General features: G+C 37.5%; 1 protein-coding gene across 4 annotated transcripts in view; it reads left to right on the top strand.

Annotated features, from left to right (window-relative positions):
- Positions 1 to 15,515, top strand: part of NF1 (neurofibromin 1) — a 240,517-nt gene extending 225,002 nt beyond the window's left edge. For all 4 annotated transcript variants that reach the window (XM_043903121.1, XM_043903122.1, XM_043903123.1 and 1 more), the window contains 3 exons: positions 253 to 469; positions 11,873 to 11,989; positions 15,307 to 15,515. In XM_043903121.1, coding sequence (XP_043759056.1) covers positions 253 to 469; positions 11,873 to 11,989; positions 15,307 to 15,410 — 438 coding nt within the window. In that variant the 3' untranslated portion in view covers positions 15,411 to 15,515. The remainder of the gene's footprint in view (positions 1 to 252; positions 470 to 11,872; positions 11,990 to 15,306) is intronic.
- The last annotated feature ends 296 nt before the right edge of the window (positions 15,516 to 15,811 follow it).

Raw genomic sequence — 15,811 nt, 5'->3', positions numbered from 1 at the left:
AGTAATTGCAGGTTCATCTGGAAGCCGTTAAGTGTAAGCTGAATAAAATTCCCAGTTGTAAGTCCCATGGTAGTCTATAAATATTATTTCATTCCCCTCCCCTCGCTTTTTTTAATGATCTGTAGTATAAAAGAAGAAAAATAGTAAATTAAGCCCAAAATAAAAATTGAATTACTCTTTTTTGGCTTCAAAGGGGATTTAGAAAAAATAAAAAAGAACGGAGCTAAAATAATTTCGTATTTTCCATTACAGCAAACACAAATCCCAGACTATGCTGAGCTTATTGTTAAGTTTCTTGATGCCTTGATTGACACGTATTTGCCTGGAATTGATGAAGAAACCAGTGAGGAGTCCCTCCTGACACCCACATCTCCTTATCCTCCTGCAGTGCAGAGCCAGCTTAGTATTACTGCTAACCTTAACCTTTCTAATTCCATGACCTCACTTGCAACTTCCCAGCATTCCCCAGGTCAGTAAATGTACTCTTTATATAAATTTGAGCAATAATATTACTATACAACATTAGGAATTCCCTTGTTATCCGTTTACAGCAGATATTGCTCTTTTTTATCATGAAATTCATCTTACATTTCTTCTTTACCTTGTAGCTGATTTGAATTTTGGTTTCTGTAAAGCTTTCTGCTTTCAAAGAGTGCAACAAAAATAGTGACATGTTTATAGAGTGTTTACATAGTATTCCAAGGTTGAAACATTTTTAAGAGTTCAGGCAGGAAAAGTAACCTCAGGGACAGGTAACCCCTGTAAGTGAACAGAATGATAACTCCCTTACTAGATGTACTAATCTCGCCCTAGTGTCTCTGTGTCTCTGACACAGCCTACTGGGTCCAAAAAATCCACACAGTATAGTAGTGTCCCAACTCCCTACTTCCAGCAACAACCTGAAAATCTAGGGGTGAACAAGCACCCAGACAAAAAAGCCACACCAAAAACATAACATCTTAAAGCCCATAAGCATATTCCTTACTCTGAAGTCACTCTTAGGTCCGAGTGTGGAAAGTATACCAATTCAACATGCAACTAACAGGTGGATACATTGAGAAATAGCTAATAGCTCGGGTGGGGCTGAGATAAGCAAGATGGCAGAAACAGCAAATGCACAGAACTTTGGGCTCATTCAGTGTCAAAGCAGATGATTTCTTATGACTCCCGTCCACCTTGGAGGTGTTACTCAATCATTACAGAACTGACACCATTGTGTATGTTATAATGACAGTAATAATGAAGGAATTCCGTTGAGGTCATGTTTATACTCAGAAAGATATCTTTTTAAAGTGGTTAAAATTAAATTTCCATTATCTGAAAAGTTTACTCATGCTATAAGGAAAAGTTATTAAATGTAGTTAAGTGTTAAGTGGATTTTCTTTTAAAAAGCCAAGTAATGTATTATAACTACTTTGTATTGTTCAAGATCCATAAATAGAATTTCCAGTTTATAATCCTGGTTTTGCCTGAATATTTAGACATACATAGTTTTGAAGGTTCTAAAGAACTTGGCAAAAAAAAAAAAAGAACTTGGCAAATCTAGTGCCCAGTTCATACGTATTATAAACCATTATATTAAACCGCTATATTCATGTATGATCTGTTAAGCCTTGGTCAACAACAAAACCTTGGTCAGCAGAGGAAACAAATTATTTGATCTAGCACTTATTTATCAGTCACCTTACTGCAGCTAGTCAGGTTTCCCCTCCCCCCAAAAATATAAGTGAAATCTTGCCAGCTTTTCTCCTCTATAACTGTGTTCATTTGACCTCTGTTACCTACTCCCTAGGACAGTGTTTCTCCAAGTGTGGTCCCAGACCAGCAGCCTCAGTGTCAGTTAGGAGCTTGTTGAAATGTGGTTGCTAGAATCCCACTCCAGACCTCATGCACAAGAAACTCCTAGAGTAGGCCCAGCGAGCATTTTAACACTCAGGTGATTCTTACACACTAGAATGTGCATAGGATCTTGCCCCATTATCAGCATTTCAGCTGTTAAAGCCAGGGCAAAACTTTACTGTCTTCTAGATACTGCAGTGACTACACTCTTTCCCTCATCACCACCACCTCCCACCCAGCCCCCCATGATAAAATCTTAGCTCTTTGGAGCTAGAGGGTACTACAGACGTAATTTAGTTCTGAGCTCACAGTGTCTTACATGAAGGGGAGACTGGGCTTAGAAGAGCCAAGTGAATTGCTTTATCACACAGTCTTATCTAGAACCAAGGCCAGTGCTCTTCCCACCACATCTGTTGCCTTCAGTATCTGCCATCTTTCTTCCTTCCCTTCCCTTGCTTTCCTGTTCTCTTTCATATGTTTGTGTCTGTCTCATTATTTCCATTTGCCTTACCTAAGTCCACCACAGCTTTTCTCCTGTAGAGCTGTCTATCGTCTGGATTAGTCAACCACTGAAGTTGATCCTGATTAGAAAATCCATAGACTCTGCCTATATCGATCCTCTTGTTTTTCAAGTTTGATTCATTTTGACCAACGTTTTGCCTCTTGGGCTACTAAAGAGATGTTAAAGCTGTCAAAATGATTAGTTGTTTTTATATTGACTTTTTTTTTTTTTTTAAATCTGACTACCAGGGATATTTCTGCCTATTTTTACCCACTGATAGAGACAACAAAATAATCAGATTAAAATAAAGGTACCAGCACACGTTCTGGTCGCTGATGAACTGTTCATGTCCTGTGTTGATTGGACATTAACCATATCATTTGCTTAGAAAAATAGTCCTACTCTGCAACCTCTTATTTAGAATTGTCTAGAAAAATCAAAGAATAGTGTATGTGGTTTTGGTTACAGTTTTAAACCTACAGTGTCACCTCTAGTAGCTCTCCAAAGATGGCTACTTGAATGAATTATAACACCCTGAAAACCTCTGACTATTCTGAAATGAAACTGAAGTTTAAAAGTGATAGAATTAATTCTTTAGAATAATGGTGTTCAGCATTTTCTGTCTCTAAATTGTAAATTTTATATCCTTTGGTTTGCCAGATTATTTTACTACATTAGAGAAAGAGTTTATCTTTTCAATAGTCACTTTACTCTTTGATGAAACCCATTTGTATCTCTAAATTGTGGATTTATCTCCATGAAAGGATCCTGATTTATCTATCTGCCTAATTATTGTGTTTTTGTCATTTGTACTTAGATAATACCTCTTATAAGAGTGTATACTTTCTAACTAGGCATGCTGTTTTATAACTTTAGGTCCTTATAATCTTATATCCCTGTCTCCTCAATTCTTTGTGGAACAAAGTTTGCTGATACCAAAGGGCTGAAAGAAGTGATGAATCTAATCCAGATTCATAACTCGCTGTAGCATTTCATCTTTGGTATTTAGTTGAATAGAAACCAGTATATTTCCCTGTTTCCACTTTGATCAGCCATGTGCTAAGCAGAAGTATTTAAAGAAGCCCTATGTCTCTCCCTGAAATGGACCATGAGTGTTGCTTGCCATTAATTACCCAATATCAACCCACACTAGTCTACTGAATTTTAAGCAGGTGTAAGCTTTGTTGCTTTTTGTCAAAAAGCAAAAGATGCTGATCTGCACACAGCTGAAACTTTGCTTCAAACTTTCTGTCGATTTAAGGCTTTGCTTTCTGGATCTTTGGTACTTAGCAGGATTGACCACTAAGCTGTATCTTCTATTGGTCTCCAGTATTCTCTGCCATCAAATTAGCTACATAAGAAATTCATGAACTCCCTAGCCCTCCCTATCAAGCATTAAACCTTATTTAAGTAAAAATTTTGGTGATAATTCAGTAAGTCACCAGCTTCTGAGGACGTGGCAGTCATTTACATAAAACCAGCGTCTCTGAAGATACATTCTTCTTGACAGATGATCATAGGCCATTTGTCTATCCCCTGAACACAAGGAGGATTTTTTTTATAAGTTTTGTATTTTTATATATGAAGATACATAAATGACTGTCTTCTGACTCCACTCCTCGCAGAAATTGAATTTGGTATCCGTGGAGCCAGTGGAGTATACTCAAGAGTTCATTGCATATGAAGTTGTGTTAACTGTGGCCCTTTTAGCCAAATGAACGTAGAACTTTGTCTCTTCAGATTTTCCCACATGCCATTATCAGAACCTTGAAGAGAATCTATAACATTTACTCTTTAATAAATAAGAATATTTCAAATTTGATATTGTGATCCATTCTTTGGCCCAGTGTAGCTGAGCCGGACATGAATTGAAGAACCAGGATTAGAGCTAGAAAATAAAAACGTATCTACTAAAAATGCTGTATATGGGACTTTCTCTTGCTTAAGAAAGCCATAAATGGCTCTCTAACTGGGTGAGCAAAGGTGCCTTTTTAAAACCATGTTGAGTGCTTTATAACCATTTCAAGTATGCATTTCAAATACAGTCTTCCTGTATCCTCTTCAAATATTAAAGAGCAAGTATACTAGAAATAAACATCCAGATGGCATTATATGGATTTGGTGGGCTGCAGTCCACGGGCCCGCAGAGTCAGACACAGCTGAGCACACAAGCGATAGTTGCTGGATGATGGTATTCACTAAAAAAAAATTAAATAGATTCATCTACAGTATATTAAAATTTAATTTATACTCTACTGAGACCTCCTAATATTTTTCACACTGTAATTTAATTCAGTAAACACTCAAACTCCTCTATTGTAGATATTCAGTAGGTACTCCAGAACATTTAAAGGTGACAGAGACCCTGGTCCCCAGAGACTTGGCAGTTTTTGCCTATGTCTCAGTATTCAATTTCAGCTGAAGTTGTTATTTCCTTTCGAGGCATGTTTAACAAATCCTTTGTGTACACAAGTTCTTTGATTTTTAAGTACAAGATTAATACTACAGTACTCTGTAGAAAATAACCCCAAATCCAGATTTTGTCTTGAATTATCACAGATGTTCATTGTTTACATGCAAGGGACTCTGTTAAACCAAGGGAAGTGGGGGCACTAATAAGACATGAGACCTGCCCTCAAACAGATTTCAGAACAGTAAGAGTGGCAGGGTATACACAGTATACTGTTTTGACCTCTTTTGTGACCTTTTGTACTTATATTGTACCTTATAACTATAAAGTATTCTGATCATTCAAAGGGACATCTGTTTGGAAAAATCAGGTGATAATTATGGCTAAAGTTTAATAATATATTTTTTACCTCAAAAATATGTGAGATGTATATTACATTTTTTTGCAAAAATAAGCCTGTGATCTATTTTAAATATTTTTTCACTTGGAAAAGAAAATCTTAATTTTTTTCTTTGATCAGCTTATTTTACTGTTAGTATTAGAGCATGAATATTTCTAGAGCAAAGACCTAGTTGTGGAACTTTGTTTTAAATTCACTTCTTTCATTTCGTTTTGGGTCTGTGTCCAAGACTGTCAGTTAGTTATTCCATCCTTCTGCTTCTGTAAGGTAGACCTCCCTCCCAGGAAGCTGGGTGGGTCAGCTAGGAATTCTGAGGACTCCAGCCCCCCAGTGGTGCTGACAGCTGTGTGCAGAAAGGGTCAGTCCATCAAAACCATTTCTGCAAAGAGTAGACTTAGTCATACTTCTGCTGTTTACCAGGGTTAATGTGTCTCCCTCTTAAAGAAACATAAGAAACCTCTATTTTGAGACCACGTAAAGTCTCCAAAGCCATTTTTTTTTAATGTTTTATGAAACTACTTATGGTAGCGCAGACCTTTATTTGGTATATTCTTGATTTATTTTTCTTCTTTTTCTTTGTTATCACCTTCTATTTAAGGGAGAAAAATCATTTTAAACTGAGCAACTAGTTGGTGTAATTTCTGCAAATTTTCCACTTCAGTTTTTAATGTAATTCTTGATTTACACTAAAATCCTTATTTCTAATAAGGGTGGTAAAAACACATCTATCTGTAAAATTGTAAGTTCTACCATTTATTAATATTTAGAGTTGGTAATATTTAGGAAATTAGCTGTCAGTTCAATAATTAAAACTAGAATCCTGAAAAACCAAGAAAATTAATAATTATCCAGTACCTAATCATATTTCACCCTTTAAAAATCTTATGAACATCACTCACTTTTGTTTTCTCTTCCATTCTGTGTCTGTGAAGCTTCTCTGCCTTGCTCTAAATCAGCAGTTTTCATGCAGCTGTTTCCTCATCAAGGTACTCTTTACTTTTGTCATCTTTGCACGAATTACTGCTTACCCTGCGCTCATCCCAGGCACATGGCATGAGACTTCATTCACCAATCCCTGTAAGCAGAGTCTGGCTCAGGCACATAAAGGTCTTACAAGGCCATTCCTGAAAGGTCTGAATGCCTCTGGCGCTGCAGGGCCAGGACTCGTCTTGATGGAAGAGCTGCCCAGGTTCCCCCTGAACACTGAAGATGCTGTCCCGGCCCTGAACTAACATGGGCAGGTTAACAGGAAACTCCAGGGAGAGGTACTGGAGCAAGGAGGGTATGCGGTATGGGGAAGAATTTTTAGCTTAAGAAGTATTTATTTTCCGTAAATATGACGCCAACCCCAGCGTTTCCTTAGAAGTTAAAGCTGGCTGTCTTTTTTAATCACCTGTGCTAAAAAAAGGAAGGAATGTGGTCCTTAGTTAGCTCAAAGGACTAAGAAGAAAAAAGTGTGATGCAGTTAGGTCTCATTTATAAAAGATGCCTTTTCTGTCTTTTATTCTTTAGTAATTAATATACAGAAAGATTAGACCTGTTTAGAAAAAGAGATGTCAGCAATTGATGAAAATCCATTACAAATATTTTTAAAGTTCCTATAGTTGATCTTTTGTATATCTAGCTCAAAAGATTAATAATTCTAAATATATAATTAACACATCTCCATCATTGTATTTACTTGTGGCGCTAGTGGTAAAGAACCCACCTGCCAAAGCAGGAGACATAAGAGATGGAGGTTTGATCCCTGGGTTGGGAAGATTCCCTGGAAGGGGACATGGCAACCCACTTCAGTATTCTTGCTTGAAGAATCCCATGGACTGGGGAGCCTAAAGAACTACAGTCTAGGGTCTCAAAGAGTCAGGCAACATTGAAGCGACCAAGCACAGCACACACACAAGAAGCAGCTCTGGTTACCTTTTCTTCTAGGAAAACTTAATGGTATTTCTTGCTTATTTACATTAGTTTCAGTAACTTTAAAAATTCCAGTATAAAATTCAAGTCCTATGCATTTGTTGTAAAACTGCTTTCAGTACTTCACTTTTTTTTTCCCAGTTATTAGGAGCATCTTAATTTGTGTAGTAATTATGTGCAAAAAATCTTCACCTAGCTTATCTGATTCTTCTAACAGTCCTTTGAAATAGGCACATGTACTGTTAATTTTAAGTGCCAGATTAAGAACTGAAACAAAATAAGAGTTCTCATCCAGACAGACTGGACCCTGGGTCTTCTGATGTGCCTTATTATGAGCCCTCTGACACCTTTGCCTTCTCGTAGATGCAGTAAGAATTTTCTGACAGGTTTGCCATAGATACATGGGATAAACTAAGCAGTGCAGATTCAGGGACCTTACTAGAGCCCTGTGCAGGTGGCAGGAGGTTTGGATTATTATTAAGTTTTTCATTTTCTCCTGTTTCTCAAGAACTAAAAAGGATTTGATCCTTTTATTTTCTCATGAAAATATTAGATTCCAGTTTGAGAGATCATTTTGGTGTTTAAAAAATAGGTGACTCAAAGTATTTTATTATTTGTCGGGATGGAACTGTATCCCTAGTTGTCAAAGTAAACCCTGATACCTGCCTTCAAGGAACTCATGTTTGAGCAGAGGAGGTAGATATATAATGGATGTATGTTATTTAACTGTAGTGTAATGATTTTCCCACTTACTCAATGCAGTGAATTTTGGCCAATAACACCTTCTGCTTCGGGTGTTATCTTTACGTGAGACCACCACAGTTCACTGAAGCACAGTGCTTGTTAACACGCTGCTGTGAAAAATTTTCAGCTTCTTCTGCCCCGCATGTTTGTAACTGGCTGCATGTTTAAGAACAGAATATCTAAGGGAATTTAAAGTAGTAAGTCAAGACCACAGAGGTTTTTAACCTTTTATTTCACCTGAGTGGTGGCCTCCAAGTTTCTCTCACTTCGTGGATTTCTGCTTTTGTGCCCACTGAGAGTCGGAAGGGAAGGCCCGTGTGTAGGGGCATCAGAAACCAGGGCACAAAGCCTCCAAGAGGCCTTGATGAGTGGGCGTGCAGGACCAAGGCCTGCTCACTCGTATAAAATGTCGTGTACCAAAGCAGGGTGGGTCTGTGTCCATTTAGGCAGTTGGGCTGATAATCTGAGAGTTTTTCCTATAGAATATCAAGACCAAATCCTTCACTAGCTTCTAGAAAGGTTTCTAGTTTTAATTTAAGAGGGTTGAAAAGAAGAATGCTGCCAAAATTCTCAAAAGTGAGAATTGAGCTTAGAAACCAGGATACTGGGATCATTCTGTTTCATACTAACTTGGCTTTTTTCAAGATGCTATCTTTGATATAATTGATTTTAAAAAAGCCTCCAAGATTTTTATGTCAGCTTCTCCTTTGATCCTTAAAATAAAACATTTTTGCTGTGAAATCGAACTTAGGAATCACCATCATGCCACATTTACCTGTGTGTGACTTTTAGGGTTGGGTCACTCAATAGGAAGAAAACACACACACAAAAACACAAAATGAATTGAGATGAAAATTGAATTTGAGAGTAAAAACAGGACCTCCACCTCTCACATAGCATTGACACTTTGGGTTATCAGTGACAGTCCTAAGTCAATGATACTTTAAAATTTTTAATTAAAAGGAACATACATGCGTATGGGGGAAAAATTAGAAAATTCAGCAAAATGGAAGAAAAAAGTCACCTATAATCCCACCACTCTAAGATAATCACTGTTTATTAACATTTCGGTGCCTCTTCTTCTAATTTCTCTTCTTTATGTAGTTGAGATCACAGTAGGTGTAAAACTTTATTGCTTGTTCTTACCCTTAACATCTAAATTTTTATTTAGAGGTCTGAAGGTTATTTGCTTAACAAATAGGAAATGAAATATTCTTAGTATATCTTTGAAGAAACCTTCACCCTAGTGACTTACTCTGATTATAATTTATATAACTTTTAATTCTTAAGAATTAAACTGAACAGGCCCTTGTCCTCAGATGGAAGCTTTGCCTCCTTGCAGTGTGATGACTGCTCCTCCAATCCCCACCCCCAGAAAGAGCCATAGTCTAGTCAGGGGTGTGACTTCACCAAAGGTGGTCACACAAGAAAGGGCCCCAGGGTGGAAAATTGCTGGCAGAGGGACACCAACTCTCTGGTGGTTGACACTGTGTCCCTCCTGATGACCATCTCCTGATTGTTTCAAACTCTTATCTTTAAAGTTCCAGTTTTGCCTGAATCTTACTTCCTATTAAGGAAATAACCCTAGATAAGGAACTATTGGCCTTGTACTTGTAGGCCACGTGCAGATTTGAGGAAAGGGAAGGTCAAATACACAGACAAGTTCATGATCCTTTCAGACAGAAGAAGCTAAAAACAGTATTGTCTTTTCCAGTAAAAATATGGTGCAGCCACACTGGCAATCAAAGGGGTTGATGCTTTTTTTTTTTTTTTTTAATTTTTTTATTAGTTGGAGGGTTGATGCTTTTTGACTCTCCCCAGTTGCAGCCATCACATTTAAAAATGGAAACATTCTGTTCAACCAGTGTTTGTTGGAAAAGACATCAACTAGATCTTAGAGAAAAAACAAAAATGAGTAATAAATTATCTTTGCCCTTCAAGGTGCTTTTATTCTAGTAGAGAAAATATGACATATACACAGATGGTGACAATATAGACAAAATATAAATACCATATAAAAGCAGGGAGAATGCATCATGAAAGAAACAGAAATGAGAAAAAAATGTGGGTTGCCCTTGATCTTGGAGAGATCAGTAAGGCAATTGAAAGAGCTGCACACACATCACAGAGTGCAAGGTACGTTCAAAAGATGATAAGCAGTCTTCTTTCAATTTTGTTATTTCTTTTCTAGAAAGCTCTGGAGAAGATTAAAATAAGTATGCAGAAGAGAATAAAAATCATTCAGAATTCTGTTGCCCAGAGAAAAGTTCTTTGAACATCACGGTGTATTTTCTTCCATTTATCTTTCTACCCATAGGATTAGATTAGAACAGATTCAGTGCAGGTTCACTGCCCTTGGCTACCAGAGAGGTGTTGCTGACATTTTTAATGCTGCACTCACACTCCCAGCCCAGTGCACTTTTCCATATGCCTATGTTCCTTTGATAAATTCAAGACAGCAACCCTCTAGGAAGCCTGTGTAAATCAGACCAGGTGCCTGTAGATGCTCCATACTCTGAGTGGAATTCAAGGCTGACTCCAAACAAAGGATGTGTGACTCCTAGAAGGAGGTCATCACAGAGCCATTTTCTATTCATGAGACAACAGAAAGATGTATGGATCTTTGTATATTTTCAGTCACATAAGTACTTTTTGACTTGAAGTGCTATTTTTTGTCCATAAATAGAAATTTTTCCATTCTCAAATTTACTCTTTATTTTAAAATTCAGATGGTACAAATAAGAATAAAGTAGGGAATTCCCTAGCGTTCCAGTGGTTAGGACTCCCCACTTCCATTGCAAGGGACATGGGTTCGAGGAACTAAAGTCCCAAAAGTCACGTGGCACAGCCAAAACAATAAAAAGAATAAATTAAAAATTACCTGAAATCATACCATCCAGTAATAATATATTTTGGCAGATGTTTTCCCAGCCTTTTTTTTCTTCCTGTATGTGTATTTCTTTTCCCCCTACTCCCAAATTGTGGTCATTTTTCTCTATTAGTAAAGATTTGCTACATTTTGCTACAAATGGCTTAAATTTTGCTACAAATGACTAAAATACATTTTCTTGTGACACCAGTAGTTATGTCAAAGGTGGGTATAATCGGTCCAAGTATTTTAGTAAATTTTGTTAAAGTATAACAGAAAAGCACACAGATTATAAATTTACAACCTAATGAACTTTTAAGAAGTAAACATACTTAAAAATCCAGCATCCACATCAAGAAACAAAACATCACTGGCACCCCCAAGAAACCATCCTCATGCCTTCATCCAGTCACTCCTTCCCCAGAGGTAACCACTATCCTGTGACCTGTCTAATCTGTAATCTTTACTAATCTGATGAGTAAAAAAAAACCTGTTTTTTGCTTCTTGTCACTTTATGAAGTTACTAATCAGATCATTTATAAAATACATTGTAGGGCCCTGTTTGGGGAGGTTTAATCTCCTCCATGAGAGAAGTAAATGGCAACTGTTAAGGTGTAGAACAAAAAATGACTTGGCAGAGTTGAAAAGATCAAAGCAAAAATTCTGCTGTATGACCTTTGGGATATATTATTTTCTCAGTAAATACTTGAGTTCCTTTGGGGTAGGCACTATGATTTTGAGAAGAAAGAGCATCTCCCTTTCTTTGAAATGGCATATTTCCATAGGTTTTGCAATTGCAGAATATATCCTGTGTGTAAACAGCTAGTAAGCTACATGGCCCTCTGCTGGAAACTTCTGGTATGATTTGGAGGAGGGCGTTCTGGTCTGGCGACTGCTAGCGTTTCCCTCATTCAGCTCAAGCCTGCCTGCCTCTGGCTTTTCCTTGCAACTTCTCTGGTTTTTGTTTTGTTTCTTCCCCCCTTATGCTATTTTTCTGCTCTGGTAGCAAATTTTGCTGAACAAAGTGTGAGGTGCGTAAACCTCAAGATCTTTGTAAACACTCTAGCAGTTGACTGTTAAAATGAATGCAAAAACAATAGACCAGGTTGTATCTCATTTCCAAATTGTGAGATTCAGTCCTGGAGCTTAACGCCAGAGGAGAAGGGGGTAACTGGCTGCTTCCTTTCTCTCCAGGAATCGACAAGGAGAACGTTGAACTCTCTCCCACCACTGGGCACTGTAACAGTGGACGAACTCGCCATGGATCCGCAAGCCAGGTGCAGAAGCAGAGAAGTGCTGGCAGTTTCAAACGTAATAGCATTAAGAAGATCGTGTGAAGCTTTCTTTCTTTCCTTTTTCAAACAGACTTAACTGACACGGGCTCTTCACTAGTGACCCCTCACCTCCGTGCTGTGATGCTGCACTTCATGTTTTCTAATGAGCCCATCCAGTCTGCCATGTTGCCAGATGATCAACTCTTGGAAGCATTGCCTAAATTTAATGCTGCTTTTTTCTTTAACTTTTTTTTTTTTTTTTTTACTTTCGGTTTAAGCAAGTGTTCAGAACAGCTGCAGAGAGTGGGCAGTCAGGACACTTGAACTGAGAACATCCCAATTGTGAGAGAGGATGAATTCTTGAATACTGCTACTACTGGCCAGCTATGAAAGCCATTTGCACAGAGCTCTGCCTTCTATGTTTTCCCCTTCTTCAACATAAAGTAAAGTGTTAGTCTTATTTACACACTTTTCAAGATAGAAGTTTATGGGAGAAATAATATTATAACCCCAGTATGTTTAATCTGACTTTTAGCTGTGGATTTTTTTTTACCTTACAAAACTGAAGAACCATAGAGGTCAAGCCTCAGTGACTTCACACCATAAAGCCACAGGCAAGGTACTTTGGGGTAGGGGGGAGGGTGGAGGGATTTAGCATTTTGTAGTGGGTTCTTAAGAAATACTAACACTTGAGTATTAGCAATAATTACAGGAAATAAACATAACCACATATATCTTAACATTACTGAATTAAAGAGATGAGTTCTGAGGCCTTATCCAAACTCAGTCATCCAAACTAGTTTATATTTTTCTCCAGTTGATTATCTTTTAATCTTTAAATATGCTAAAAGTCATTTTTTTTGTTTTTGTACGCCAAAACTATACTAAGTATAGTAATTATACATTTTTCCCCTCCTCCTCTTCTTTACTAAATAATTCCAAGCAGGGTAATCAGTGAACAAAGTGTCAAAAATTGTTCCTAGAAGGTAATTTCGTAGATGGTTGCATTAGCTCCATACAAAATGGAATGGTACGTGATTATTAGAGTAGATGATGCTTTTATTTTGTTTAATATTTTTCCCAGAAACATAGAGTATGATGTATATTATCAAAAATTTTTTTGATGAGATGTATTTTAAATGTCTTGTAATCTTTCCTCTCCCCTCCAAAAAATCAGGAATCTCTAGCAAAACGTTTCGGTTCTATATGATAGAATTGCATTTAATCACTGTGAAAAGACTGGTCAGCCTGCATTATTATGACAATAGGGGACCTTAAGAGTTGCTGCTATGCTGAATGGTATGGATTATCATGGCATTGGAATTTCCATAGTAATGCAGATCCAATTTCTTTGTGGTACCTGCAGTATGCAAAATAATTTGACTTCAGTGACTATATTAGTATCTGGATGTTCCAATTTAGGACTAAACCATATTTATTACAAGAAGATATTATCCCCCTATTCCTGGGCTCCCTTTATATGTTAAGATGTAATGGCTTTGGGAGGGGAAAAGAAACTTAGGGGAGGGGGAATTTCCTAAAGTGCTGTTTCATGAGTGGATTTCAGTAAATTAAATTCCACAGCTAAATCAATAAATAATGGTACATTTAAGTGTTCTGATTTTAATAATATAACACATTTCACATTTATCCACACAGTAACAATGTAATATGTTAATGTAAATAAAATTGCTTTTGATATTCAGAAATAACAAGAATTTAATTTTTTTAATTTGTTTACAGTCCTGGGAAAAGTAAGAACCATTTGCCAAAATAAAAAAAAACACTTTACTGCTAATAGTTATTTTGACCCTGAATTGTTGGAAAATATTGAAGATACATGCAATTAACTAAACTTTTTAACTATTGTAGAGGCTTCATTAGAATAGAATGTTGTAATAACAGAGCAACTAAGGTGATAAGGAAGTAAGACCAGAGCTGAGCTTAGAAATAGATCTTTAACAGCCTGGTGCCAAGAATGCCAAGCTGCCGGTAAGGTCCGTGTCTTCCCACAACCCAGAGCTTCTGGGGTGGGCACCCTGGCTCCTGGAATGTGAGCTTTTAATAATTTTGGTTCTGTGTTTTTCCCTCTTTGTTGGTTGGTTTGGTGCAATGACTGTGGGTAGTGTTACGCTATTTTGCTTCTCCCATCAAAACAGAGAAACTTCCAAAGTTTTACCACTAAAAAAATATTGATCTTTCCATAAACAAGTTTTCCAGGGTATGTTATTTCTGAAATTTATTTGTTAACTTCCCTCTAGTGTAATGAAGGGAGTGAATTCACTTGAAGTACCTCATGAAATGATCTGCATTGCATAAATCAGAACTTTGAACCTTTTTTGAATTGCAGAAGTGCTTTTAACCAGTACATACTAGAAAATTTGAAAACTTATTGAGGTTTAAGGTTCACCTTGTTTAAAGAACTTCTGACTCTTGAGGAAACTCTAGTTTTCCAAGAAACTAAAATGAACATGAGGTCAGTCTCACCAATATGCTTCCCCTGGAGAAATGAAACTCTTTTTTAGGCCTCATACATATAAACTGCACAAGAAATTCTGAAGTTTACAGCAGTTGCCTATTCTGCATAATCTGATGTAAGTTCTATAAAGCAATTTGTTTTGGGTTTGTAGATGTTTCCCCTGACTTTTTAAAAAGGAAAACATTAACTCACCATTTTTTTGTCATGCTCTCCCTGCCGTATCACCCGCCTTGTCCCAGGGGTGTGCCCTTCTTTGCCAGCCTTGAACCTGGCTCTCTAGCTTTGGGGGCCACGGCCAGTGCTCTCTCCCACACCCTCTCAGCACCTGTCATTACTGGGGCCGGCTCCGTGCAGGTCCTAGGCCCGGGCCGAGGACCCGGAGAGAACGGACAGGGGATGTCCTGGGGGAGACAGAATGGAAGCGGCAGCCCACCCTGCTTAGCGGGCTTTAGGGTTCTCAGTTCTGTTTTGCTTCTATGTTTGTTTTTTGGTTTTGTCTTTACATCCCACCCCTAACCCAGGCATATGAGGCATGTCTTATTCAATGTTATGCAATGGACTTATACAAAAATTCACTCTTAGTGTCAGCCACACAGTTTTTTTTTTAATGCAGTATATTCACCTGTAAATAGTTTGTGTAAAATTTGACAGAAAAGTATATTTACTACACTGTAAATACATGTGATGATATATTGTATTATTTTGCTTTTTTGTAAAGCAGTTAGTTGCTGTACATGGATAACAAACAAAAAATTTGATTATTCTCGTGTTAGTATTGTTAACTTCTTCCTGCGACTACGTTACATCATTTAAAGAAAATGCTGTGTATTGTAAACTTACATTGTATATGATAACTTCCTCTCTTTTCTGTTCAGGCCCAAACTCTGGCAGTTCCCTTGTCTACAGCCTCGTTAATATTGTAAGCAGTTGTACGCCAGCAGGAGAAATACTGCCCAACAGACAAAGTCCACCATTGTAGGGGAGAACTGTAGAAATCCATTTCAGATCACTGTTGTTCCCATCCCATTCTCCCTGTGTATGTACTCCTCCCCCTTTTTTTAAGTAAAATGTAAATTCAATCTGCTCTAAGATGTGGGGAGTTATTTAATTTCTTCACATGCATCAGCTCTCTTTTCTTACTTGCCCATTACTCCTCCCTGATCTTTTGAAACATTAAGGCCATTTCCTTTCTTTTAAGGATGTCTTGGGTTCTTAAACCACCACCACCCCCTACCCTGCCATGGAAAAGACCTTTCTAGTTCGAGAACTTCTCTCAACTAAAGGTAAAATAATTTTGGTGAAATGCGTAGGGGGGAAAAAGTTTCCCTTGAGTCTGAAAATTAGACTGATAAATTGATAGGAGAAAAGCCTACACATTTA

This window comes from Cervus elaphus, chromosome 5, assembly GCF_910594005.1.
Source record: "Cervus elaphus chromosome 5, mCerEla1.1, whole genome shotgun sequence".
In the NCBI taxonomy this organism is placed as follows: Eukaryota; Metazoa; Chordata; class Mammalia; order Artiodactyla; family Cervidae; genus Cervus; species Cervus elaphus.
This window is presented reverse-complemented; position numbering and strand designations above follow the sequence as displayed.